The 26782-nt window shown below is 36.6% G+C and overlaps 1 protein-coding gene across 3 annotated transcripts; it reads right to left on the bottom strand.

The window, feature by feature from the left end:
- LOC105323602 (unconventional myosin-Ie) lies at nucleotides 1–25081 on the bottom strand. 3 transcript variants are annotated; one of them, XM_066086463.1, is made up of 30 exons: nucleotides 24652–25081; nucleotides 18535–18660; nucleotides 18122–18211; nucleotides 17807–17901; nucleotides 17261–17348; nucleotides 16775–16864; nucleotides 16564–16641; nucleotides 16263–16347; nucleotides 15738–15841; nucleotides 14671–14803; nucleotides 14111–14307; nucleotides 12913–13080; nucleotides 12325–12495; nucleotides 12064–12144; nucleotides 11532–11617; nucleotides 8605–8686; nucleotides 8294–8400; nucleotides 8041–8139; nucleotides 7242–7386; nucleotides 6941–7055; nucleotides 6615–6784; nucleotides 6410–6469; nucleotides 6039–6124; nucleotides 5435–5584; nucleotides 5139–5293; nucleotides 4756–4908; nucleotides 4061–4202; nucleotides 3677–3715; nucleotides 1844–2022; nucleotides 1–1620 (listed from the first exon to the last, which is right to left on the bottom strand). In XM_066086463.1, the coding sequence occupies exons 1-30, from the start codon at nucleotides 24658–24660 to the stop codon at nucleotides 1544–1546; spliced, it is 3360 nt and encodes a 1119-aa protein (XP_065942535.1). In that variant the 5' UTR covers nucleotides 24661–25081; the 3' UTR covers nucleotides 1–1543. The 3 variants fall into 3 exon arrangements, with proteins under 3 accessions (XP_065942535.1, XP_065942537.1, XP_065942538.1); XM_066086465.1 differs by lacking the exon at nucleotides 24652–25081 and adding an exon at nucleotides 18996–19154; XM_066086466.1 differs by lacking the exon at nucleotides 3677–3715 and having other exon boundaries at nucleotides 24652–25080.
- Between the last annotated feature and the right edge of the window lie 1701 nt (nucleotides 25082–26782).

Here is a 26782-nt window from a genome sequence, read left to right as displayed (position 1 = left end):
TATTTTTCCTATTGGTTTATTTATAATTCAAGATGTCCATACAACATATACATTTGTTATAAGCTATGTAATATTCTTTAATGAATAATGAAAAATATGCATATAAAAATATTTGTGGTTAAAAAAATATAACAGATCTTAATAACAGAGTAACAATTGGTTGGTCATGGTGACATCACGTTAGATTTGACTGGTGTGTATCACATTCATTAATCCATAAACAGTTCATCAATAATGGGAATGTCACAAATGCAGGTGAACTGAACATATTTCTCCACAACAGTCAATTTCTCAGCACACTCCCGACATCTGGTATTCCATTCAAGCACCTTTCAGTGGTATTTCAGATAATCACTGGATAATCAAAACAACAAGCAGAGCATCTGCTCCAAAAACAAAGGGTGAGACATCAGAATTTGTTATAAAGCCTAGATTGTTTGAAAAAAATAGTCACCAAGGATATACGTCTCCAACACTCTTCGGAGTAAAAGTTCTCAAAACATCAGTTGTTATCAAGAAATGAAATGTTCCTTATTAACTATCGATTTTAAAAATTTGATATGCTAATTTTGATTTAAAATAACAGGAGGTATGTCCTGAAGATAACTCTGAGAGAAGGACGGAGAGAAATGCATAGTAATATAGCATAGAGGAATGGTTGACAACTTTAGAACTGAACAGTATGCATGGTCCAACATGACTTTTCGTTTGTTGATCATTAATACATGTATATTGCTAACAATTATTCATCAATAAGTGTTCTACTCTAGAAAAATGGTAATGGATATGAAATAGCAAATATAATGTATATTAACTTGGCTTACATTGAAGCAATAACATACTTTAAACCTAAAAATCTTATTACCTCTAGAACTACAGCTGTAAAATTTGCTAAAATATACTTAATATCAGATTCTATAACATCCTAAGCCTGTTTTACTAAAGATCTAAGTACCATACCTTCCCACTGGACATATCTAGCAAGTCTACTTTTATGAGACAATCAGATTTGAATACATAGGCTGACTCCATTACAAGATGACACTTTAAGGTCACAGAAATAAATGCCAATAGCTTCTCTCACTTTCATGTTGAATCACGAGTTAAACCCCTTCAACACAGTCACAATCAACTTCATCTCTAATATCAACTCGTTAACAATTCATAAGTTTAAATGACACAAAATAATTGCAATGAGCAGGAAATATTAACGAACATGAGGCAATTAAAAGTTTTGCATAGAAGGAGATATATATCCAGTTCATTGCTGACATGATTTAATAAGGTTTAAACAGATCTGACAGAGTTATTTGCCCCTTGTTTCTTGCCATGGTGATATGTTGTTAATCTTAGATGTTTATGCTCCCTTCTTCATTCATAGAACTCTTTTAGAACACCTTATACCATTAAATACTGACAAACGTATCATGAACTAAGAAGACATATCAACGGTCCCGCGTGTGTCACAGATAAATCTAGTCACTTTTTGTGAGTGGAGAGGCACCAGTTGGTGAAGCAGCATTGTGTAGCGTTGTGTGGTGGATCATATCTTCTCTATGTAGTTGGCAGGAAACAGCCCCTCCTTACCACGTAATCTCCCCCTCCACCAACCCGCCGGGTCTACAACAAAGTGCAACTAAGATTATCTCAGCTTTAAGTTTTTGGTTGCAGTTACTGTACTTATTAATGTCCATCATAACACAACCAGAATACAAGACAATAAAAAACTGACTAATACATACAAAACAGCATTCTAAAGAATGGCTACACCTATTCTGGTAACATGTAACTTGATTAACACCTTCCAACTCCCAGTATGATTAACATGAGCATTAAGCTTTACCTTCTTTGAGGATATCGATGGTGTCACCCTCGTTGAAGCTGAGTTCATCAGTATCCTGAGCATCGTACGCGTACAGACAGCGACACTTTGGGAGGCTGGGCTTGGGTTTCTGGGGAGGGGGTTTGGGCCGACCTGCCCCAGGGGGTGGGGGTTTTCCACTAGATTTCCTTCTCTGGATTCTGTAAGATAATATCAGCTATGTATCGTAATTCATAACTAGTTTATATTGCATGAACACAACCACATTTTGAATTGTTGCAAAGGACAACATAAGCCTAATTGAAGAGAGCTTTCCTTTTCACACATACATGTAGCAAGCAGCAACAAAACTTCAAAGAACAAGAGCACTATTCCTGATTGGTTAATATGATCAATATTCCTGAATGGTTAATATGATCAATATTCCTGATTGGTTAATATGATCAATATTCAATACAAACACACACAAAAGACCGGTGATTCACTTATACAAGTAATGTTAGTTACAAAACTTGATAAATTAAAAAGTGGGTGTTAACATAAATCAAAAAACACATTAAATTGTTGTTACTTGGTGCATTCAATATTTCTATCAGAAACTGGATGTTAATCAAAGTGTAACAGATTTCACAGTCACCACATAGCACTACAAAACTGCTTTAATTCACGTCAATCCTTCCCATTTATTTACCCCACCTAGTATTAATTCTGAAAGATATTAAACGCATTCTTCATTATGATTTCTTCCGTGTATGATATTTAAAAAATCAAATGCATCTACCGTAATCAGGAATTCAATTAGGTTTATGTGCTACCTTCATATATCTAACCTGTTATAATATGTATGTTAACCTATTATAACATGTATGTTAACCTTTTATAACATGTATCTACCTGAATTTTAACTGTTTACATATCTGGAAGTTTTAAAAGTATATAAAAAAAAATTGTAATTTTTATTTTTGATGAATTACGGTACAAACTACCAGCAGCAAAGACTAAACAAGCGAATATATCCAACAAAGGCTCTTTTATTGCTCACTGCGAACTGTGCTAACCTGACAGTGCATTGACAGAATAGTGATAGGTACTACTACAGTAAAACTCGGTTACAGCGAAGTCCTAGGAACCAATTTATTCTGTTATATCCGTAATTCTTTATATCCGTATAACAAATTTGTAATAATAACTATAGTGAATTCACTATATACATGTTTATAAAATAAAAATACATTATTTTAATACCTTTATTTATCCAATTGTGAATTGAAAATTTTATATGAAAATAAATTCATTCATTCTTATGATAAATAGTAGAGCGAACGTTTTTTAACTGTAAAGAAATTCATTATAAAAGTGTTAAATTTCGTTATTCATTCATCTCTACCGGACTCAAAATGAGTTTGCTATATCTGTAAATTCATTATATCCGAATTCCTGATAACCATAAAATTTTGCACAGTTTTGTTCAGAAGTTACCGGGGACTCAATAAAACTTTGCTATATCCGATAATTCGCTTTATCCTTGTTTGTACTAAAAGAGTTTTAATGTACAGAGAATACTAGTTGTTCTCTTATGCTTTTAATATTCATCATTTAATTACTAAATTTTATTAGGCTAAATAACAGTGAAAAAGAAAAGAAAAATGTTAATCAAAAATAACTGTATCTTTAAATCATCACTTAAAAGAAACAAATAACTTTTAGTAAAACCAGAAAAAAATACTGAACAATGGTTACACAAATTTTGAAATAATAGTCACACACTTGAAAAAAAAAATTGAGAAGAAGTTAAACTTTAAGAGAGGTGAGAAGAGGAAGGTGCTGGGTCCATGCATCACACACACTACTCACTGAGTCGATATCCGATCCTGATCTAACTGCGCTAAAATTCTACGAAACAACCGAATTAGGGTTAGTGTCTACATCACATAGAAGGGAGACTACTCAATGCCCGCAGGAGGGGAGATAGTCACAATACATAACAATGTTCTTCAGTGCATCTTTAAAAACTGCTTCCACTATACCAGTACATGTACCGGGTTTACATCAATAGTATCTATCTGTGTTTGCTGGATGTAACCAGTACCAAGGTGTGAAATAAGCCTGTCTATATGTATTCCGAGTTTCTGGGTCATGTATTATTTTTTAATACAAAGGTGTGAAATAAGCCTTTCTAAAAATATCCGGGGTTTGTGGGTCATGTAATGTAACAAGCAGTAGCCCCTGTAAACTCACCCTGCCTGCCCCGCGTCGGGTGTGGCCATGAAGTTGTTATTTACAGGCACATTCTTGCTGGTTTTACGGAGCATCTGTTGAAATCCGCCCTGAGGCAGTGAAGGGGCGTGGTCACTGTTAAGGCGAGAACGACGTTTCCCTCCTGTCAACAAACGTAGAGTCATTTACATCAAACAGTCAATCAAGATACAGCAATAAAATCATTGTTATTTATGGTTTAGTATATAAAGCAAACCAGAAATGTCAACATTATTGTTGTTTACAGTGACTGTAGTATTTACAGAACCTAGATATTCATACAATAAAAAAAACATCAAATTAAAAATAAGTACCCTACATGCAGGAGTTTTCGCTGGGATTGATATAAACCATTTAAGTAAGATTAAATTATAGAAATTCTAAGTGTCAAAATAAGATTATATGAATTTGGATTATAAGGAGCACATGTAATCATCCTTCACATTCAGATGTCCCAACATTAAAAAAAAAATGCCAGATGAATTCTCACTGATGATTCTGCTCATATGGCAGATTTTAGCCTGCCCTGTCTTTTACCTATACACACAGTGCATGCTATACCAACAGAAGAGATTTTTGTATACTATTTCTGGCCTGTGTACTATGCAAACATATGAGATCTTGTATGACTGGCCTGTGTGTGCTATACAAACAGATGAGATATGTGTATGTCTGACCTGTGTGGGCTGGCTCTGTCCCAGGTATTGCTGGAGGAGCAAAGTTTGGTGGGGGTCGGGTGGGGGCAGGGCGTGAGGGGGGCCCTCTCTGTGACCCAGCCCGCCGAGATCGCATGCTGCCATTATTGACCGCCATCTTTGTTTTCCCTGGACCTGTAAGTAGCATGTCAAAATGACATATAACCTTTTACAGATACTTAAAGTCATTCAGTTGTTTATTCTGTAAATTTTTATGTACAATGTATGATCAGTTTTGTTATATCTTAATTTTTTCCACAAATCTTTAAAGACCTAAATATCATATGCTTCAATTAGTAAAAGACATTTGGTTACATGCCTAATGAAGCCATTCTCTGGTGAAGAAATTGATATGTAACACTCACGCGAGTCCTTGGGCAGGCCTGGCCCTATGGAGACGTTGAGGGTCTTCCCTGAGGGTTTGAGGGTGGCTATGTCACTGGGCTGGGGGAGGCGATGGAACTTAATCACCCTGGATCCTCCTCCTCCCCACCCCTCCTTCTTCACCGGGAACTCAATTCTAAAACAAGTCTCTGATTTGTAAATCATCATCCCCAAGATCAATAATTCATCAAACTATTCCATACAATGTAACATGCATGTATTGACATATTGGTGTGAAGGAGATTTAGCTGATAGGGAGCTCTAAATTTATACTTACGCTTCACTGAAGCTGATAGGTAGCTCTCGGTTCATCTTGTCCTTGTAACGCTTCTTCAAGGTCATCAGAAATTCTGTTTTAAACATGGACTCTAACATACTGCTGAAGTCGTTTTCTATGTGTATCACAAATATATCATCCTGAAGAGGACTGGAAAAGAAGAGGGCTGAGCAATGACACACAAGTATGTAACAGAAAACAACAGTCTGTTAACACAAGCACTGACAACTACATCAGTAACCATGAAGCACTGACTTCACAAATAAAGCTATATTAAATTCAGTGATAAATCATCAAAATTTCTGGAAGCACTCAATTTTTACCCCCAAATCCTCATCTAACTATAAAAGTTCATTATTACAAAATTCATGAAAGAAATTCAACAGAATTACAAAATCACCTACAATGTTAAATGATTTCACAGTACCTTAAATATTTATAAATAATGTTTGACTGTTGATAAAAAAGGCACATGGTGAACGTGAAAAGTCTCTCCTTTAAAAACACCTGTTATTTATAGCCTGGGACATACGCTGTATATTGAACCCACCTGAGGCACACCTGTTATTTATAGCCTGGGACATACGCTGTATTTTGAACCCACCTGAGGCACACCTGTTTGATGTGTTCTATGGGAATATCACGTTTTAGAACCTCAATCATCTTCCCCTTCTCTGGACCCTTCTTTACCTTGAATATAAGAAAGTGTCAACTTAAGAATTTAAATTGAATCAACTACGGAATTAAAATGCTTACACTTATCCCCAATGCCTTCATTGAAATGTAGGGACAACAGCACAATGGTAATAGAAAACAAAGGGTCTCTTTGTTATGATGCACTATGGATAATTCTTTGGTGTCAGAATGCACGTACATAAGCTTTATATACGACAATTGATAATTTCCAATAATCCCTTTCTTTACTAAGTAATTAAAGCAAACATTACAGTAGCAAAGGAATAAAAACAGACTCACAATTTCTCTACCAATCAAGTAGATCTTTTTTCCAGTTAACAAAAGGTCTCTCTTGGCAATCTGCATCATAAAAATTCATTTTCTAAGAAGATTAAACACATGTAAGACACATAATAAGAGAGAGCTCTTAAATCATATCAGCAAGTCAATAAATAAATAATTTTTACGCATGTATCACAAAATTAACTTGAAGTCAATAAACTACCTTGAATCTCCTGTCAAATTTCAGCACAGTATCAGCGAATTCTATCCTCTCCCGCTTTCCCACAAATACGCGTAGCGCTGGATGATCCTCCATTCCAATGTAGTCACCCACAAAGTTCCTGTTCAAACTGTGTCGCCTTCTCTCCTTCTTATTGTACAAAATGTCCGACGCTAAAAAGAAAGATAATATATACATATATGTCCCTTGTCCTTTTTGCCATTTTATACTTTATCTATTTATCCTGAAACCAACAAATTTAGGTGATGCAGAAAACTTGGCTTCATAATCTGTCATCAACTTTGAAGTGACATTGTTTCTACTGTTACCTTCTTCCCGCAGCTTGTAGTACGTTTTTCTGGCATGGTACTTCCTGTACGCTTTTTGTATTACACGGGCATATGTGTCAAACTTTCTCTCTCTCATTTCTTCCAGTAAAAATAGCTACAACAAAATCATATGTTATAAAAATCTCCTGTTTTTATTCTGGTTAAAATATGCCACTACAAATAAGTGGCTATAAAAGGTAAGATATTACAGGAGGTCAGAGGTTTAATTACGTATTCAATGTTATAGGAAGCTAGAATAGAGTAATACTATCTATCAGTGTTTGTTGTTTCAGCTACTTACAGATTCTGGGTTTTTGATGAACACTTTGGTCTTGCCGAGCTGCCATTGGTCGGCGTCCATGTTGACGTAGTTCATTAGGTGCTTGATGCCCTGTCTGGGGTCCCCCCTCCACTGAGGCCATGTCTCGGGGGTCAGGATCGCATACCTGTGTACACACAGTTAACTGTCACATTATTACATGGTTCTCAAGGGGTCAGAACAGGATATGTTATTACATGGAAGATGACTAAACTTTAAACAAACACTTGTGTTACAAATATTATATAATCAAATGGGGCTAACAACACCAATATAGAACAGGCTCATCAAATGAGTGATAGAAATGATGCACAGAGGGTCCAGTAACACAATTATGACAGACTCATTAACCGAGTGATACATGAAGCATTATTATACTTTCATGTTAAATACTGAAATCTGATTGGTTTAGACGCAGTTGATAATCCGTTCTGTTACCCGCAGCGTTAGCAACACACTTAACAACGGGTAACACAACGAATTGTTACATGCACGTAAATTATGCGCATACGGTTCGCCATGGAATTCACATCATTTCTATATAAAAGCAGTAAAAATTTCTCTAAAATTAAGACATTTAGTATAATAAAATAAATAGTGCCTGTTTGGGAGGATAACAGTTGAAATTGACACCCCTCGAAAACCATTGTCAACCTCCGCTTCGCGTCGGTTGACAAGGGTTTTCTCGGGGTGTCAATTTCAATTGTTACCCTCCCAAAAAGGAACTATTTATATAATGATACCAGTGACTGAGTGATACATGAAGCAATTATACCAGTACCTTCTCAGGAATTTAGAGAACTCTCTCCTGAATGCGAATCCTGCACGCCTGACTCTGATGTTTTCCTTTAGTCCAAGATATTCCACTTGATGCTTCACCCTACAGGTCAAGGATAAAGGTCAAGGATAAAGGGCCTTCAATTGTAATAAAGATTGTAAACAGTGTTGACCTTTGACATTCAGAAGTCTTAAAGGATTTGGGGTATGTTGACATATGATCATATTCAGAAGTCTTAGAGGATCTGGGGTATTACCTGCTGTCTTCAAAGTCACGGGCTCGCTTGGTTTCATTGGGTTTGATACATCGTATATAGTGGGGGGTACACTTCATCAAAGTTTCTACCAACTTGTTGGCCTGAGTCTGAATCACCAAAAAACAACAAACATTATCAACAAAATCCTTTATCATTTAAATAAATGATAATGATGGAGAAAAATCTAAATTCTATGATTTACTTGAAAAAACTGAAATTTTGAATGAAACATCAATAGCAATGTATCTTTTTAAATTGACAAGTTAATTACAAATATAAGATGATTGTAAGAACAATCCATCAGTTCAGACCTTGATTTTACTGGAGCCTGTACTCGGCCTTCCTTTGGTCTGTTGACTGACGTCTTCTGGGAACAGACTCGCCAAAAACTCACTGAAACAGAGAAACAGTGGAATATATCAGATGACATACAGAAAGAACAGATCAACATTAAGCCTTCTATCTGAAAATCATCAATAAGTCAACAATGAAATGAAATGAGATTGATGGAAGCCTACAGCTGATCATGTTTTAGAACTCCCTGACTCCTACACCTGATCATGTTTTAGAACTCCCTGACCCCTACAGCTGATCATGTTTTAGAAGTCCTTGACCCCTACGGCTGATCATGTTTTAGAACTCCCTGACTCCTACAACTGATCACGTTTTAGAACTCAATGACTCCTACAGCTAATCGTGTTTTAGAACCCAATGACCCCTATGGCTTATCATGTTTTAGAACTCCCTGATCCCTACAGCTGATCATGTTTTAGAACTCCCTGACCCCTACAGCTGATCATGTTTTAGAACTCCCTGAGCCCTACAGCTAATCATGTTACAGAACTCCCTGACCCCTACAGCTCATCATGTTTCAGAACTCCCTGACCCCTACAGCTGATCATGTTTCTGAACTCCCTGACCCCTTCAGCTGATCATGTTTCTGAACTCCCTGAACCCTACAGCTGATCATGTTTCTGAACTCCCTGATCCCTACAGCTAATCATGTTTCAGAACTCCCTGACCCCTACAGCTGATCATGTTTCTGAACTCCCTGACCCCTACAGCTGATCATGTTTCTGAACTCCCTGACCCCTACAGCTAATCATGTTTTAGAACTCCCTGACCCCTACAGCTCATCATGTTTCAGAACTCCATGACTCCTACAGCTGATCATGTTTTAGAACTCCCTGAGCCCCACAGCTAATCATGTTTCAGAACTCCCTGACTCCTACAGCTGATCATGTTTAGAACACCATGACTCCTACAGCTGATCATGTTTCAGAACTCAATGACCCCTACAGCTAATCATGTTTCAGAACTCCCTGACCCCTACAGCTGATCATGTTTCAGAACTCCCTGACCCCTACAGCTAATCATGTTTCAGAACTCCCTGACTCCTACAGCTGATCATGTTTTAGAACTCCCTGACCCCTACAGCTCATCATGTTTCAGAACTCCATGACTCCTACAGCTGATCATGTTTCAGAACTCCCTGACCCCTACAGCTAATCATGTTTCAGAACTCCCTGACTCCTACAGCTGATCATGTTTAGAACACCATGACTCCTACAGCTGATCATGTTTAGAACACCATGACTCCTACAGCTAATCATGTTTCAGAACTCAATGACCCCTACAGCTAATCATGTTTCAGAACTCCCTGACTCCTACAGCTGATCATGTTTCTGAACTCCCTGATCCCTACAGCTAATCATGTTTCAGAACTCCCTGACCCCTACAGCTGATCATGTTTCTGAACTCCCTGACCCCTACAGCTGATCATGTTTCTGAACTCCCTGACCCCTACAGCTAATCATGTTTTAGAACTCCCTGACCCCTACAGCTCATCATGTTTCAGAACTCCATGACTCCTACAGCTGATCATGTTTTAAAACTCCCTGAGCCCCACAGCTAATCATGTTTCAGAACTCCCTGACTCCTACAGCTGATCATGTTTAGAACACCATGACTCCTACAGCTGATCATGTTTCAGAACTCAATGACCCCTACAGCTAATCATGTTTCTGAACTCCCTGAACCCTACAGCTGATCATGTTTCTGAACTCCCTGACCCCTACAGCTAATCATGTTTCAGAACTCCCTGACCCCTACAGCTGATCATGTTTCAGAACTCCCTGACCCCTACAGCTAATCATGTTTCAGAACTCCCTGACTCCTACAGCTGATCATGTTTTAGAACTCCCTGACCCCTACAGCTCATCATGTTTCAGAACTCCATGACTCCTACAGCTGATCATGTTTCAGAACTCCCTGACCCCTACAGCTAATCATGTTTCAGAACTCCCTGACTCCTACAGCTGATCATGTTTAGAACACCATGACTCCTACAGCTGATCATGTTTAGAACACCATGACTCCTACAGCTAATCATGTTTCAGAACTCAATGACCCCTACAGCTAATCATGTTTTAGAACTCCCTGACCCCTACAGCTCATCATGTTTCAGAACTCCATGACTCCTACAGCTGATCATGTTTCAGAACTCCCTGACCCCTACAGCTAATCATGTTTCAGAACTCCCTGACTCCTACAGCTGATCATGTTTAGAACACCATGACTCCTACAGCTGATCATGTTTCAGAACTCCATGACTCCTACAGCTGATCATGTTTCAGAACTCCATGACCCCTATAGCTGATCATGTTTCAGAACTCCATGACTCCTATAGCTGATCATGTTTTAGAACTCCATGACTCCTACAGCTGATCATGTTTAGAACACCATGACTCCTACAGCTGATCATGTTTCAGAACTCCCTGAACCCTACAGCTAATCATGTTTTAGAACTCCCTGACTCCTACAGCTGATCATGTTTCAGAACTCCCTGACTCCTACAGCTAATCATGTTTTAGAACTCCCTGACCCCTACAGCTCATCATGTTTCAGAACTCCATGACTCCTATAGCTGATCATGTTTTAGAACTCCCTGAGCCCCACAGCTAATCATGTTTCAGAACTCCCTGAACCCTAAAGCTGATCATGTTTCTGAACTCCCTGAACCCTACAGCTGATCATGTTTAGAACACCATGACTCCTACAGCTGATCATGTTTAGAACACCATGACTCCTACAGCTAATCATGTTTCAGAACTCAATGACCCCTACAGCTAATCATGTTTCAGAACTCCCTGACCCCTACAACTGATCATGTTTTAGAACTCCCTGAACCCTATGGCTGACAATGCTTTAGACCTCCCTGAGGCCCAATTTGACCTACTTTTGACTGGATTGCATCAACATGACTAGATCCTGGAACAAAACGTCTCGGTTTCTTTCACAGAACCCCCCTGCATCATATGACACCTACAAAAGTCAGTGATCCATAAAATATTTATAGAAAATTGTTTATCTAACAAAAATAATATTAAGTCGTTAGATAATATTTACATTCAACAATTTGTTTGCTTGTAAAGTGTGTTGAAAGCTACGACAGTTATACATAACAGTTATAACACTGTGATACACACAGGGAACTAAGGGAATTTTCAGGTATAAATCGCATTTGCAGACAAGGTAAAAAGTTTTTAAAAATGTAAATATAAGCATTAAATCATTATTTTTTGAAGATGCAGTCTCATAACTGCATTGATGTGTGTAAACAAGTTTTCATAACACGCTAATTCGTTACTAAATTTGTATAAACACACCGCTGCACTTATGAGACTGTATCTTCCAAAAAATAATGATTCATTGCTTCAGTGTTAGCATTAAAAATCATGTGGGGGAGTGGGTGTCAAAAGTTTCCTTACCTTCCCTGCATAATGATGGACAACAAAACCGATACTAGATCCCTGGTAGTGCTCATGGCTCCCTACCCCACTCGATAGTTTCTGTAACAAATGACGCCAACAGTTAGTAATCTGATACACAGTGGTATACAATATAAACAATACATCACTCAAGCCTTTATTGCTTCCAATGATTAGAATACAGATGTTAGATGATCTGCTATTATACACTAGTAATTCATGTACAATGTATATAGATGAGTTGTAAATATTTCTGTGTACCTGCAGCAAGGTTTGATCCGCTCCCTCTGACACTGCATGCATCGTCGCACACACATCGTCCATGATACACATGATTCCAGGGGGTGCTTTACTCTCGATTAAATCACAGACAATCTTATTGTTAAAGTATTCAATAGGTGTCCATTTTATTCCTTCTTGTACATATTCTTCCTGTTGGTGATATAAACAATCTTAACATAAGCTGACATTCAATATGGCTGATCAATCAAATGTACAATAATAATAAGGTCAGTCTCCCAGAGATATCCTGACACACAACAGATCACAAATATGTTTACAATAAATTAACCGAATTATTGTGTGGTCATGTTTTAGTGTCAACAATGTGACTATAGTGTCTAATTTTCAGAGAAACTGCCAGCCATTCCTCATCTGTATCATGTGTATGGATGGGTCTGTGGAATTAGTTTTGTATTTCATAGTTTTGATAAACTTTTAAAAACATGTAACGTTTCTGAATATTTTAGCCTGGTTTTACATTGCAGATTCAACTTGTTGACCCATCATTAGACTTTATCAATCCGTGATGACTCATCACCAAATTGTTCCAATCTGTGATGTTCTTACCTGCTCAGCTTTTAATGTCAGTTCTATAAATATCTGTTGTAACTTCTCATTCACATAATTTATACAAAATTGTTCAAATCCATTCTTTTGAAATATTTCAAATCCATAGATATCTAGAATTCCAATGTTGATTTCCTCATAATCTTTCCTCATGGCTTTGTTCACTGACTGCAAATCACAAAAATTAAATTATGTAATTCTTTGTAAAGCGATATTTCTTTACAAACAAAGCCCCAATCATGTTTTACCTGAACTTAATTATTCACTAAATGAACATTTATTTACAGGGTATGTTTCCCCCTTACTGAATTGAATGTGATATATCATACCATGAACCTTACAACATATGTACAGAGTGTACACGATTGGACAATCTGTACAGACACCAAGTACACATATAAATAATGCATAGGAAAAATCAAGGCATCAAATAACGAGAACCATTATCATACAAATGATAACATACAATATAACACTGATAAAGAAGCAGGTATGTTATAAATCCTTGGATCACATCAAGATTCACCATTTTACTGTTAATGTAATGGCCATCATCAACTGGCACTGTCCAAGAATATGACCTTGACCTTGGTCAATGATCTCAGATTAGGATCATGACACACCCTCAGGTCAAAAACAGTCTGGTTGCTAAGTATGAACTGAACCTCTGAGATACCTTTTTATAAAAGATATGGACGAGATATGAAAGTTGGACAGAGATACAGATGGTAAGATGGATTGACAGAATTATAGCAATAGACAGATAGATAGGGATAGACACATGGACGTGATGATTCCATTATACCCTTTCCTTAATAAATGGACTATTTTCTGTGAGATTTAAGTAACTGTTACAAAATCTTGTAAAAAATGACAGTCTGTAAACTTGAAGAACACTAATAAATGAAGTAAAATTGTCCAATTATTATAAAAATGTGAAGGGCACATCTTTACATTGTATATCATGGGCAGTAAGTTTGACAAAATCATGTCAACAAACAGATAGCCAGAGAGAGAGAGAAAAGGTCATGGCAATTTCAATATACCTCCAAACTTTGCTTACTGGTATATAACTATAGGCTTTATAATGTACAAATTGCCATGATAATTACATGCATCTTTACAACTATAGAACATTCATAGCATCCAGAGAAGCAGACATACCCACATACAGTGGACAGAACCCCCAGTGACTTACGTTGACTAGAAAGTCAAAGATCCTTGAGTACAGAGTTTTAGACAGGGCGTCCCTCGTAAACTCGGCCTGTTCTACATTGTGAGTGACCTCAATTCTCTCCGTCTTTCCACCCCATTTACTGTCCATTGTGTGACTAGTTAGCTTCTGACGGAGAAATTCTGCATCAACAGCAAAAAGGTACGAGGGATACTGTAAAACTAGAAACAGGCATCAAATTCAGGGGATGTGTAAAACTGGGTAGGGGATAAAATCTTTAAGAACAAAATCTTAAATATCAATTGGAAATCAGAGTGTAGTAGACTACATCTTAAGGTAGTCATTGTCATACGCTTACAGTTAATGTTCTGAAAAACAGTCATCATTCTGAACTTGCAGTTGTTATTCTAAATAATAAATTAAAGTCACAATTATTATTTTGTGTTGATATCTATCTAAGTATACAGTCACTGCAGTGAACTAAGCGTCATCATTCTGACCTTACACTCACTGTGCAGATCTTACTGACATCATTTGAAGTCACTATCATCATTTTAATTTTAAAGTTGTAACAATAAACTCACAGTCATCATTCTGAACTTTGGCGTAATTTCCATCCTCCACAAAATTAACATTTCCCAGATGTAGAAGGGCAGCCATTAGACTCAGAATGTCTTCATGATTTTCCTCAGGAATCCCTACTACACTCATAGCATGCTGTCAAGTAACAACAGGACAAGTATTATATGTCTACAGTGTTTATACAGTTAATGACAATTTAACAAGTTTAAATCAATCCATCTATGTATGAATATACCCATTCCTTAAAACATATGTACACTGTAAATATCATCAATTAAGTCTTTCTTTTGTGATTCATTTTGGCTTCAGAAGAAGCAATCATTGCAAAAAAAGATGCAAAAGTTTTTGATCATTGCCAAAACAATTCACATAACTTCCAATGAGAGTTAAGAGAATTTTTTTCCTCAATGCTTGCCACTCATCATTGCCTTATAGCCAACAAAGAAAGCCTTCTATCTTTGGTTTGATCCACTGTCTTTATCTGAAGTCCAATGAGATCCTATAACTTCAAGTATATATAGACACTTACCATTGTATATAGACACTTACCATTGTATATAGACACATACCATTTTATATAGACACTTACCATTGTATATAGACACTTACCATTGTATATAGACACTTACCATTGTATAAAGACACTCACAATTGTAAATAGACACTTACCATTGTATATAGTCACTCACAATTGTAAATAGACACTTACCATTGTATATAGACACTTACCATTGTATATAGACACTTACCATTGTATATAGACACTCACAATTGTAAATAGACACTTACCATTGTATATAGACACTTACCATTGTATACAGACACTTACCATTGTATATTGACACCTAACATTGTATACAGACACTTACCATTGTATATAGACACTCACAATTGTAAATAGACACTTACCATTGTATATAGACACTCACAATTGTAAATAGACACTTACCATTGTATATAGACACTTACCATTGTATATAGACACTTACCATTGTATACAGACACTTACCATTGTATATTGACACCTACCATTGTATATAGACACTTACCATTGTATATAGACACTTACCATTGTATCTTTGAACTCCTGTACATCGTCCGTTCCATCCACTTTATACGCCCCGCTCTGGTTCAGGTACATGTAATAATCTGGGCTAGTAAGACCAAGTGATTCTACAATAAAAATACAGATACATGGTATTTATGTATTGAAACTAGTTAGACCAAAAAAACTCCACAATTATCTGGTCAAATTTTACTACGTCAATCTACAATATGTCAATACAAATACATGTACATGTAATAATCTGGGCTAGTAAGACCAAGTGACTCTACAATATGTAATAACAGTAACGTGTAACAGTAACATGTAACAGTAACATTTAACAGTAATGTGTAGCAGTAACGTGTAACAGTAACATGTAACCGTAACATAAAACAGTAACAATTACGTGTAACAGTAACATGTAACAGTAACATGTTACAGTTAACAGTAATGTGTAACAGTAACATGTAACAGTAACATTTAATAATAATGTGTAACAGTAACATGTAATAGTAACATGTAATCAATGGGGGAGGAACTCTGCTTCACCTTTCAGTCTGTTGTCAGCACCAAAACACATCTGGTAAAATATGTGGAAGTTTCGTTCATTCTGGTTTTGACTTACAACACGGGACTGGAAAATATAGAAAAATAAGTGTATGAAACTTACATTAATTTTTCTCATTTTACATCAATTCATTGTCAAAAGAAACTTAACCACACACAAACACACAAATTTATTACATTTCTCAAGTTAGAATGAATCAAACAGTTTCTTTTATCTACTTGACAGAAATATTGCGTGTAATATGACAATATTATACACATGTAACTGAGAGACTTTGTTCACCTTTTCCAGGAGGAAGTTGGATATTTTCCCCCCATCCGGTTCTCCTCCGCGACTGAACTGGATCTCTACGTATTTGCCCTGAAACAATTCACACAAACTACTGAATAAAGTTGTTTCCTTGAACCTATCGCCTCCTTAAAACAATGGCGAGAATCCTATCATGTGTGAACTTTAAGCTCTGGATGGAATGTCACACAGCCGCAGTACTTACAAAACGACTAGAGTTATTATTGCGGACTGTCTTTGCATTTCCGAAGGCTTCCAACAAAGGATTGGACTCCAATATCACATCTTTGACTCGCTGTAAAATAATCAAAATTAAAACAATGACATAAAATAGTTAGCATTCATTAGTCAAGTTTATTTATTCTGCAACTATAATACCATGAATCATCCAACTCCTTCAACAATTAAATTCTCATACTCTGTATTCTTTAAAATAAAGATATTCATATCATTGAAAATCAAATAATCAGATGTTTACTAATGATTTTGGCAAATAAGGAAATGTTGTCATATTCATGGTATGTATTCTTTCCTCACAATTCTGTGTGCACGTAGTTATACAGCAATGTTAGCTTTTTCACCCACACTTTGAATTGGGCTTCTACTTATCTCATAATGCATCATTCATTTAGTTTGCTTTGCAATAAGAGACACAACCCTAAGTTTTCTAGGACTTGCATTGCGTACATACCTGGACTTTGGGGCCACCTCCGGACACTTTGGCGATGAAGCCCATTATGAACTTGGCGGCTACTGTCTTCCCTGCTCCACTCTCCCCACTGAAACAAGAGACCTAGAAATCTCAAACAACAATAAATTAAGACAAAAGAATTTAGCATTTAATTTTTAGGAAAGATATAACATATAAAAATACATAAATCTTCTTAGGGAATGTCTAAGACAGCATATTTCCTGTCCTGTGTAAACTTGACCCAGTTTAAGGAGATTAAGACTACACAACATTATAACTCATCTGGCAAAGTTTGAAATATATATACTGGTCCTGATTAAATGGTGTCCATTCATAACACTCAAAACATGTAATAACTGGGTGAGGAACACAGCATTTTTCTAATCTTTTTAAAACTTAAACCATACATGCATGTGATAGAGTCTCATTCCTACTTTGCTGTTTATAAATCATATACTAAATTGTAAATAACATAAACAGTTGCAATAGATGGCATTGGCTGCGGGTTAAGCCTATGTTTGTCCTGCCCCACGAGCGGGCCCTCACCTGATGATGACACATTGATTCTCCATGTCAATCATCATGTTTCTGTACATATTGTCCGCCAGGGCGTAGACGTGAGGGGGGTTCTCATACTGGGCCTGAAACATAACAGACACAGATTGCAGCACACACTCATATAGCCCCTTATCAATATGATTTTTCTGTAAGGTTTTTAATCTTCAGGTCTCCTTTTTGTCAAAAGCAAAATGAAATTGATTCTTGTGCTAGCAGTTATGGTACATTATGTTAATCAGCATCACTGCCTACGAAATATATTGACTGTGACTGAACAGAAAGGAAATAAAGATAGATATTTACAGCTCCCTGGTACATCTCCACCTCTCTGTCTGTGAAGATCTGGAGCTGTTTGAATGGATTGACCGACACCAACACGGGCCCAATATAGGTCTAGACAGCTAAGGAGAGTGTTATCCATTAGTCTGATGAGAGACTTTTAAAATATTGCGAAATACAGAGTTATGTTCCCATACTAGATCTTCTACAACATGTCATAAGAGCAATCTTTACTTAAATAACGGGACAAAGATATCAATATCAACTCCTGACAGTTTTCACACGTGTAATATAAACAGGTGAGTTGTTCACAACAGCATAATATGAGCTAACAATTGCACTTCTAAACAATACAACATTCAATCAAATTAATTCTCTCTCTCTCCCCCTCTCTCTCTCTTGTACACTCTTCTACGCATCAGCAAGTTGAAGGATACAAATATGGTGTCCTCCATGAACCTCTTTTTGAGGTTTTCGACGATGGATCCCTCCGAGATCTTCTGTAAGAGGACCATGTCGTCCACACCGCTCGTCTTAACATTGTGACTCTGCCAGTGGTAAGGCTAAAACAACACGACACAAGACATATAGGAAAACTTCTGACCATATCCTATATAAATACATGTATCTTATAATCATTTTAAAGACGCTCTATTTCTCATAAACTCTCTTTTCTATGACTGGTACACTGTACCACTCCTACATGTACCCATTCCCGATATAATCTGTTATTTAAATATTCTCGTTTTTTTAAGTTATCCCAGTCAGGTCAAGTAAGATGACCATTGGAGGTATGTGTAAGAAAGCTTTGTTACTATTAGTGTTTGCAATAAAACCATCACACCAAAATCCCGGAAACATATAGATATATGTCCTGCACATCCATTGATTATCTTACCATGTTAACAATGAAGTCAAATTATGTAAGCATTGAAATTCTTCTTCATATATATATTTCCATCATTAACTGAAATCAGGGAGCTCCGTAAGTGAAGTTTAACGAATAAAATTAACGAAACATTGTTGACAGATGAACAGGAAATAGCACCTGTAGGTTTGAGCGTGCGCATGTGAGTTCCGAAAACTTGTGTGTCACAGGTATTTACGCGGGAAATTTAAACTATAATAATCGAAACATTCGCAGTAGAGCAATAGACAAACAAAACCAAAAAAAAAACAAACAAAAATAAGATTTCATTGATATATAATTGACAATTCAGGGGCATTTGATGCTGTTACATAATCGCATGCTATTATAGTATGGCAGGTTCTCCTTCTTCCCAAGATCAACCAGGGAATGGAACACTCTACCGGAAAAAAGCCACAACAGCAGCTACACTAGAAGAGTTCAAGGCCAGCCTTACCATCCTGCCAGAGGCTTTGACAGGAGCTTCACACATCTAGAACTCCTTCGACCCCAGATGTTCATAGTTTTATTTGTAAATAACTTTCTTGTAAATAGTTTTTTTATTTATTAAGTGAGGAGGGAAGACCTCATGTTTGTACGAGCAAGAGTTACCTATACACTCAAGAAGAGTCCGACTCTGTACTGGAAGAAGAAGAAGAAGGAGTATACTATGAAGTTACATGTGTATACATGCTTCCTTTTATTATTTCTAACATACGTACGATTCACGGCCGTTATTACATAATGACAAAAATAAAAGAAACTTCATATTTTAATAACGTTTCAATTAAGAAAAATTTCATTTAAAATAATATACATGTATATAGCGTCTTTCATAGATCGATACACCATATATATAAGTGCACCATATTTAAATCGTTTGAAGTTGCCGACTCACAGAGTGACAATTATGGTATATATAACTGCACACACTAATTAACGCAGATTATCATTTGTTTGGTGCCTATCTGTCCTCAAATTTGTTGGTACACAACCAGAGCATGTAAATTATTTATAAAAAGCAGACTGCACGTAGTTCTGTTCTTATTAATTCATTGCGGAAATTATATATTTTGTGAAAACCTACAGGTTACGATCAAAGTATGTGTAATTAAAAATTAAGTGTTTAGTGGTTTTTTATTAGCCAGTCATTATAACAAAAAAGTTTTGTAAATTTTATGGAATGTCCAATAAATACTTCCCATTTAAAAGAGAATTCCCATCCTTTACAGGTTGAAAGTAAAATATAAAATTATAAATATACAAATATTTATCTTAGATCCGGATCCCTATTTTTATAATTTGAAACGTCACCAAAGAAAAGTTGTGCATCCGACATCATGTACATGTACTGCTATATACAACCAGATCGATAATGGACTCCATTACTTGTGTTTTGTTCCGGTAAAACAGGAAAAAGATTGTAGATGAATGATTTTTTCAAAATTGAAACCAGTGTTTCTCCTTATGTTTGATTAATCATTAAAATGACGAAAATATGACGCTTACAAATCCGAAAACTGTCGCCGTATTCAGTTAATAAAGAAGGAAACGGGTTAATTTTTACTTAAGCGGGAGTAGAATTTACTATGAATTTAGGATTTTCTCCAATTGTTTTATCTAAATTGATCCAAAATACTGAATTTTCTCATTTGATGGTTAGGTCAACAATTGAACTTACTGCCGAATGGAATAAGAAATGAAAGTGTTTTGTGGTGAAAGAAGTGACGGATGACAGTGAGTGTAAAAACAGCACGTGACACGAGCGCCCCATTAAAATAGTACAATGTATAATCAATGAAAAAATAACACAGACAAGCCAAAGTCTTATTCCTCCCTGGCGACCATGTAATGGGTCACTGAGGCCGAGGGTCGACATATTAACTTTATTCCTGGTTCTTATCGGCGACAAAAACAAACTCAACCCCGCCCTGCTGATCTCACTGATCTCAGGAAGTGGGACACTTTAATTCTTGGTATATTTGTTTATGTGTACAAGCTTCATCATACACATGTATAGATCAATCTAGCGTGTGTGTAGTGATAAAAAGATACACAAGAATCATCGACTGCCTTTTCAGTATAGATATTAACCTGTGTGAGATCATTCACTTCCTGTGACTGCATGGAGATTACTGAGTATATTAATAAGTTGTACCAGAGCTAGTTTTTTATCATACACATGTACTATGTACAAATATACACGAAAATGAAAATCCCCATTCAATCGTTACTAAGTATATCATAGAAAACATAACAGAATTAAACAGAAATTGAGTTTTTAATTGACAGCACAGTGTTTGTAGTCAGATATAAGGACTATGGTACTAATCATTATTAACCAATTAATGCTGTGTAGGACTATTGTACATGTATATTAGTTTCTCTAGTCAGTTGTTGCTGCGTATGACTTTTGTTACAAGTCATTTTAGTCAGTTGCTGCTGTAAAGGACTATTGTACTAGTCATTCTAGTCAGTTGTGTTTGTATGTGACTATTGTAAAAGTCATTATAGTCAGTTTATTGCTGTAGAGGACTATTGTGCTATTCATTATAGTCAGTTGTTGCTTATAGGACTATTGTAACTAGTAATTCATGTCAGTTATTGCTGTACAGGACTATTACACTAGTCACTCTAGTCGATTGTTACTATGAAAGACTATGTTCTAGTCATTAAAGTCAGTTGTTGCTGAATATGACTATTGTACCAGTCCCTTTACTCAGAGGATTATTGTTACATCATTTTAGTCAGTTATTGCTGTGAAAGACAATGTACTAGTCCCTCTAGTCAGTTGTTGCTGTAGAGGACTATTAGTTTTACTAGTCATTCGTTGGCTGTATAGAAATGTCATACGTGTTTTAAAGTTATTTATGTTGCATAGAATGTTATACATGTCTTTATAGTTATTTATGCTTTATAGGAATACTAGACCTGTATCCTAGTCTGTGTAGTCATATGACGTGTATTGGACTAGTATCCTAGATTTTGTTGCCATGTGATGCTGGATAGGCATACGTTTGTTTAGTATACAAATCTCTGTAGTCATGGGCTGGTGTACATGTATATGACTAGTGCAGTAGTCTTTGTAGTCATTTACTGCTATATATAACTAGAATACATGTTTTTAGTCATATACTAATGCTGTAGAAAAAAAAGTCATTTTGTGATTTTTTTTGTGCTGTATTGAAAGATAATCGATCTATTTATTATCGTAAATTGCTGTTCTGTAGGAGTGATATACTAATTTTCTTCAGGTTTTCACTGCTGTAAAAGAGTATATACTAGTTGAAATTGACACCCCGAGAAAACTATTGTCAATGGTTTTAGAGGGGTGTCAATATATAAATAGTGCCTGTTTGGGAGGGTAACAGTTGAAATTGACACCCCGAGAAAACCATTGTCAACCGACGCGAAGCGGAGGTTGACAATGGTTTTCGAGGGGTGTCAATTTCAACTGTTATCCTCCTAAACAGGCACTATTTATTTTGTTATACTGAATGTCTTAATTTTAAAGAAAACATCACTGCTTTAAGATAGGAATAACGTGAATTCTAAGGCGAACCGTACGTGCGTGATTTTCGCGCATGTTACAATTCGTAATGTTACCCGTTGCTAAGTGCGTTGCTAACGCTGAGGGTAATAGAACAGATTATGAACTGCGTCTAAACCAATCAGATTTCAGTATTTAACATGAAAGTATAACAATTTCAACTGTTACCCTCCCAAACAGGCACTATTTATTTTATTATACTGAATGTCTTAATTTTAGAGAAATTATTACTGCTTTTACACAGAAATGACGTGAATTTTACGGCGAACCGGTTGAGAACTGGTATATAAATGTATTCGCTCCTGTATATGACTGGTACACTTGTCTTTGTTGTCATTTGAGTCTTCACAGGATTGATATCTTAGCCTTTGTAATTATTTGTAGATGTTTAGAAACAGTATACCAGATTATGTAATCACTAGACTCGTGTATAGTCTATGTGGTCAGCTGCGGCCGGCTGTTTAAGACTTATATACTAGTCTTTGTAGTAAATTGCAATATACTAGTCTTTGTCGTCATTTGCTGCCATTTTTTACTTGTCTATCATCACATATGAACACTCTGCCGAGGTCACGTTTTCGCGTTCGATACTTTCTTTTCACCCATGGTTTTAATAAATGTATATTATCTATAGGCAATGGTCTAGCGTTTGGTATATATGATTTTGTTGGAAATTCTAGCTTAGACGAGTGAAAAAGAATCCCAATATCACAGGCATAATTACCCGACACAGTGATGCATGCATAATTATCCGACACAGTGATGTATTCATACGCCGAATTTGGCGTCGGTGCAGTACATGAGATGGAGAGCAAGGAGACTGGGTTACTAAGGGAAACAGGATCGTTCAGAGGGTTCCACGTAATGGTCCCAACTAAATAATGCTGTTTTCACAAACAGTTTCAGTCTAGTATTAACTTGGTTCTACGAATCATCTACAGCCATGGCATGCTGAATGGTTAACAATATTTGGGGTATACATTCTATTTGTTTTGAGGACGGATGGTTCTCCCTGAAGTCCGGAATGACTGGTCGTTGTTGATGTGAGGGTATGGCTGGCACCAGTCTTTCACCCTCTCTGTGATGGTCTGATACACTAGCTTCGTCTGGTTGTTCAAGCTCTTTATTTATCTTCCCGGGGGGGGGGGGGGGTAAATTCTTCAAATCCTCGTTGTTGTACCCGCTAAAGTTCTGGATAAGGATGCCATACATTCCACCCATACTTTAGTTCTTGCTATTGGGTTGTTTTCCAGAGAGCCCCAAGTTGAGTTGACTTGGTGGTGGTGGTGGTAGATAGGCAAGTATCTCACTTTAGGCCTCAAATTGATACCAACAAAGAACTGATTGATGGAGCACGATGCGGGATGGTACTGTCCAAGTTGTACACGTCAAATTAATAGCGTTTGATTCGACTTGGCACCAGCTACTTAAATCAACAAAAGTTGTGGTTACTATTTTTCAAGGTATGTAGCTAAAAAGGAGTACTAGTACTTATTTTACCGACCAACCTACTGATTTTTACAAGTGTATAGTTAGCTGGCCTTGGTATCGCAGGTTGATTTAAAAGATAGCAAATTAGGGTCACGCTGCGTGTCCGCGAGTTATTCACTTGTTTGAGAGGACTAAGTCAAAGATATCCGAACAGGACAAACCGCGGAAGGACAAGACATAACGATGGAGCACATAACACTGAGGTAACTCTCTAAAGCGATGACGTAACGCTGACCTATAGGATCTCGGCAATAGGTCTCACATCCAGCGACTGACCACCCGTACCCCACCGACATCCCCGGGACTCACCTAGCTCTCCCTCAGCCCACCCAATGTGACTCCCCCTTCAACATTGGATTAGAACGCTATATCGGGGTTTTACATTTCAAAAGGAAAATGGGATATGAGGAAAATAATGTTTGTGCAAGTTTAACGCGATTGACAACAGTAAGGAAGTTCATATGACCTCCTTTCAAGCATTTATTTCCTAACACTTTCAAAAGCGTAAGAAGGAGTATGCAGTAAACTTCTAACAAGTTACACCGCCGATCATGAAGCATACATCAAAGACAAAATGAGAGGAACGTTAAGGAGGAAGCAACTCACCGCCGCCATATCTGTCCGTGTACCTGCCCGATTCGGTCACTCTAGCATTATAGTCCCACTCTGATCAACTCATAAAATCACAGCATCAGTCAATAAAACCCCTGGTGAACAGTTTCTTGTCCCGAGTCAACATGGGGGATGTGCTTGAGGCGACCTCAGAGCGCTTGTCAATGTCCAACTTCCGATACGAGTCTCATACGGAAACTGAGTCACAACCCTGTGTACTTGTTCTCCCAATCCAATCTGTCTCAATCTTATCAAGGCCCAGGAAATACTTCCTCAATGAGTTTTACTGAAGGTAATACAGCCGCAGCAGTCCGTTCTTATTTGGTTATGGCAGCAATACCTTATTTACTTCGGAATTAAAAATAAACCCCTTAATATAGAAGAACACTGAGAAGATTGATTCACTACTAATAAATTATTTGACGTCACACTAAACAAGGAAGCTTAACACAGACGGACGGATCTTTTTCCGCGTGTGATCTGTATATACATGTATGTTTGTTTATCAATTGACCCCCAGTGCCCGATGTGTGCCGAATGAGGGGGGGGGGGTATATGTATGGAGAGGTTGAAGTGTAACTGATGTGTCCGGGTAAGGGTGGTCGTGTGATCTGTATGTTTGTTTATCAATTGACCCCCAGTGCCCGATGTGTGCCGAATGGGGGGGGGGGGGTAGATGTAAGGAGAGTGTAATTGATGTGTCCGGGTAAGGGTGGTCGTGTGATCTGTATGCAACAAAAAAGTTAGTGTGAAGGGTAGTCGCTTGTCTGAATTTTTATTGGACAAAAAGTGAAGGGCTAGGGCTGTTGATAGAGGGGGTATTAGATGCACGATGTGCAATGTACCTGATTTGTGTGTCGGTATGTGCACTTTGTTGTACACTAACTATCTGGAGGGTTTGGGGGGGGGGGGGGCGGGCTTTCACAATTGACGACCATTTATGTGTGTTGGCTTTGACCGACCTCTTAGAATAAAAAGTGTATTTTATGACTTCTGTGACTGTGGGAGGGTGTTAAGTGATCTGTATGTTTACATAGGGAGAGAAGGGAGAGAAGGCTGAGATGATTATTGGAATTTGTACGTAAGGGGGAGGGGGAACATATCTGTACTACATTAAAATAAAAGACTCGAATTTTTGGGCTTTAATACCCAGAAATCGGAAGAGTACTGTCTTTTGGTTTAAATATTTTAAACATCATTGGTACTTGAAGATTACCAATTCGTTTTTATTATTTCTTAATCAGGATTCGCTAAATAAATTTATAATCAACGAAAATTCCTTTAAAAAATCCGGTAATCATTTGGATTTTTTGGATTTTACAATCTCGTGCATGCGAAATACATTCACGCTAAATCACGGATGGCCCTTTAGATTTTGCATGGATAGACTCAGAAACGATATTACAAATACTTATGAAGTAGCGTTACTATTGGGCGTTGTACCAAGAATAACAATACTAATGATTCGGAGATATATATATATATATATATATATATATATATATATATATATATATATATATATATATATATATATATATATATATATATATATATATATATATATATATATATATATATATATATTGTATTAAAATGAAAACCCTGAAATATACAATGAGAGTATGCCTTATAATATGCATAACATGATATTGATATAAACAGTTTATACACAACAATTACACGATGATCATAATTATATGAGTTATCGCTCTTACATAAACAATAACTTCATCCATGTAATTTCTACACGTACAAATGCAACATTACTAAATCATATATTTATACATTTAGAGATATATCATATATATGCATCTCTATAATAACAACAAGTTATAGATATATTTAGGTAACAAAATATTGTAATACCTGATTGTGGATCAGGGTCCACTTCAAATAATTATGACAAATGCTGTTAATCAAGTCAGGATCCTGTTAAACAATAATGTGTGCGTATAGAACACTATTTTTGATAAATACCAACAAATAATAATTTCATTATCTGCTTTCACACTTAGCATTCTCACTGAATAGTCTTTATGTAAAAACTATAGACAATCAAAATATTACGCTATTTAATTAGAGTTTAACTGTGAATTAAAAAGTAAACGAATTTACAGTATGA

The sequence above is a fragment of the Magallana gigas genome, chromosome 6, assembly GCF_963853765.1.
Source record: "Magallana gigas chromosome 6, xbMagGiga1.1, whole genome shotgun sequence".
Classification (NCBI taxonomy): domain Eukaryota; kingdom Metazoa; phylum Mollusca; class Bivalvia; order Ostreida; family Ostreidae; genus Magallana; species Magallana gigas.
The sequence above is the reverse complement of the archived record's forward strand: the minus strand, read 5'-3'. Positions and strand labels throughout refer to the sequence as shown.

What these genes read in the sequence shown, in the direction of transcription:
- LOC105323602 (XM_066086463.1), bottom strand. An exon ending in CAGGATCGGATATCGACTCA is followed by an intron (nt 2,023 to 3,676) that starts GTGAGTAGTGTG and finishes ATTATCTTACAG; the next exon opens with AATCCAGAGAAGGAAATCTA. An exon ending in CATCGATATCCTCAAAGAAG is followed by an intron (nt 1,621 to 1,843) that starts GTAAAGCTTAAT and finishes ACTTTGTTGTAG; the next exon opens with ACCCGGCGGGTTGGTGGAGG.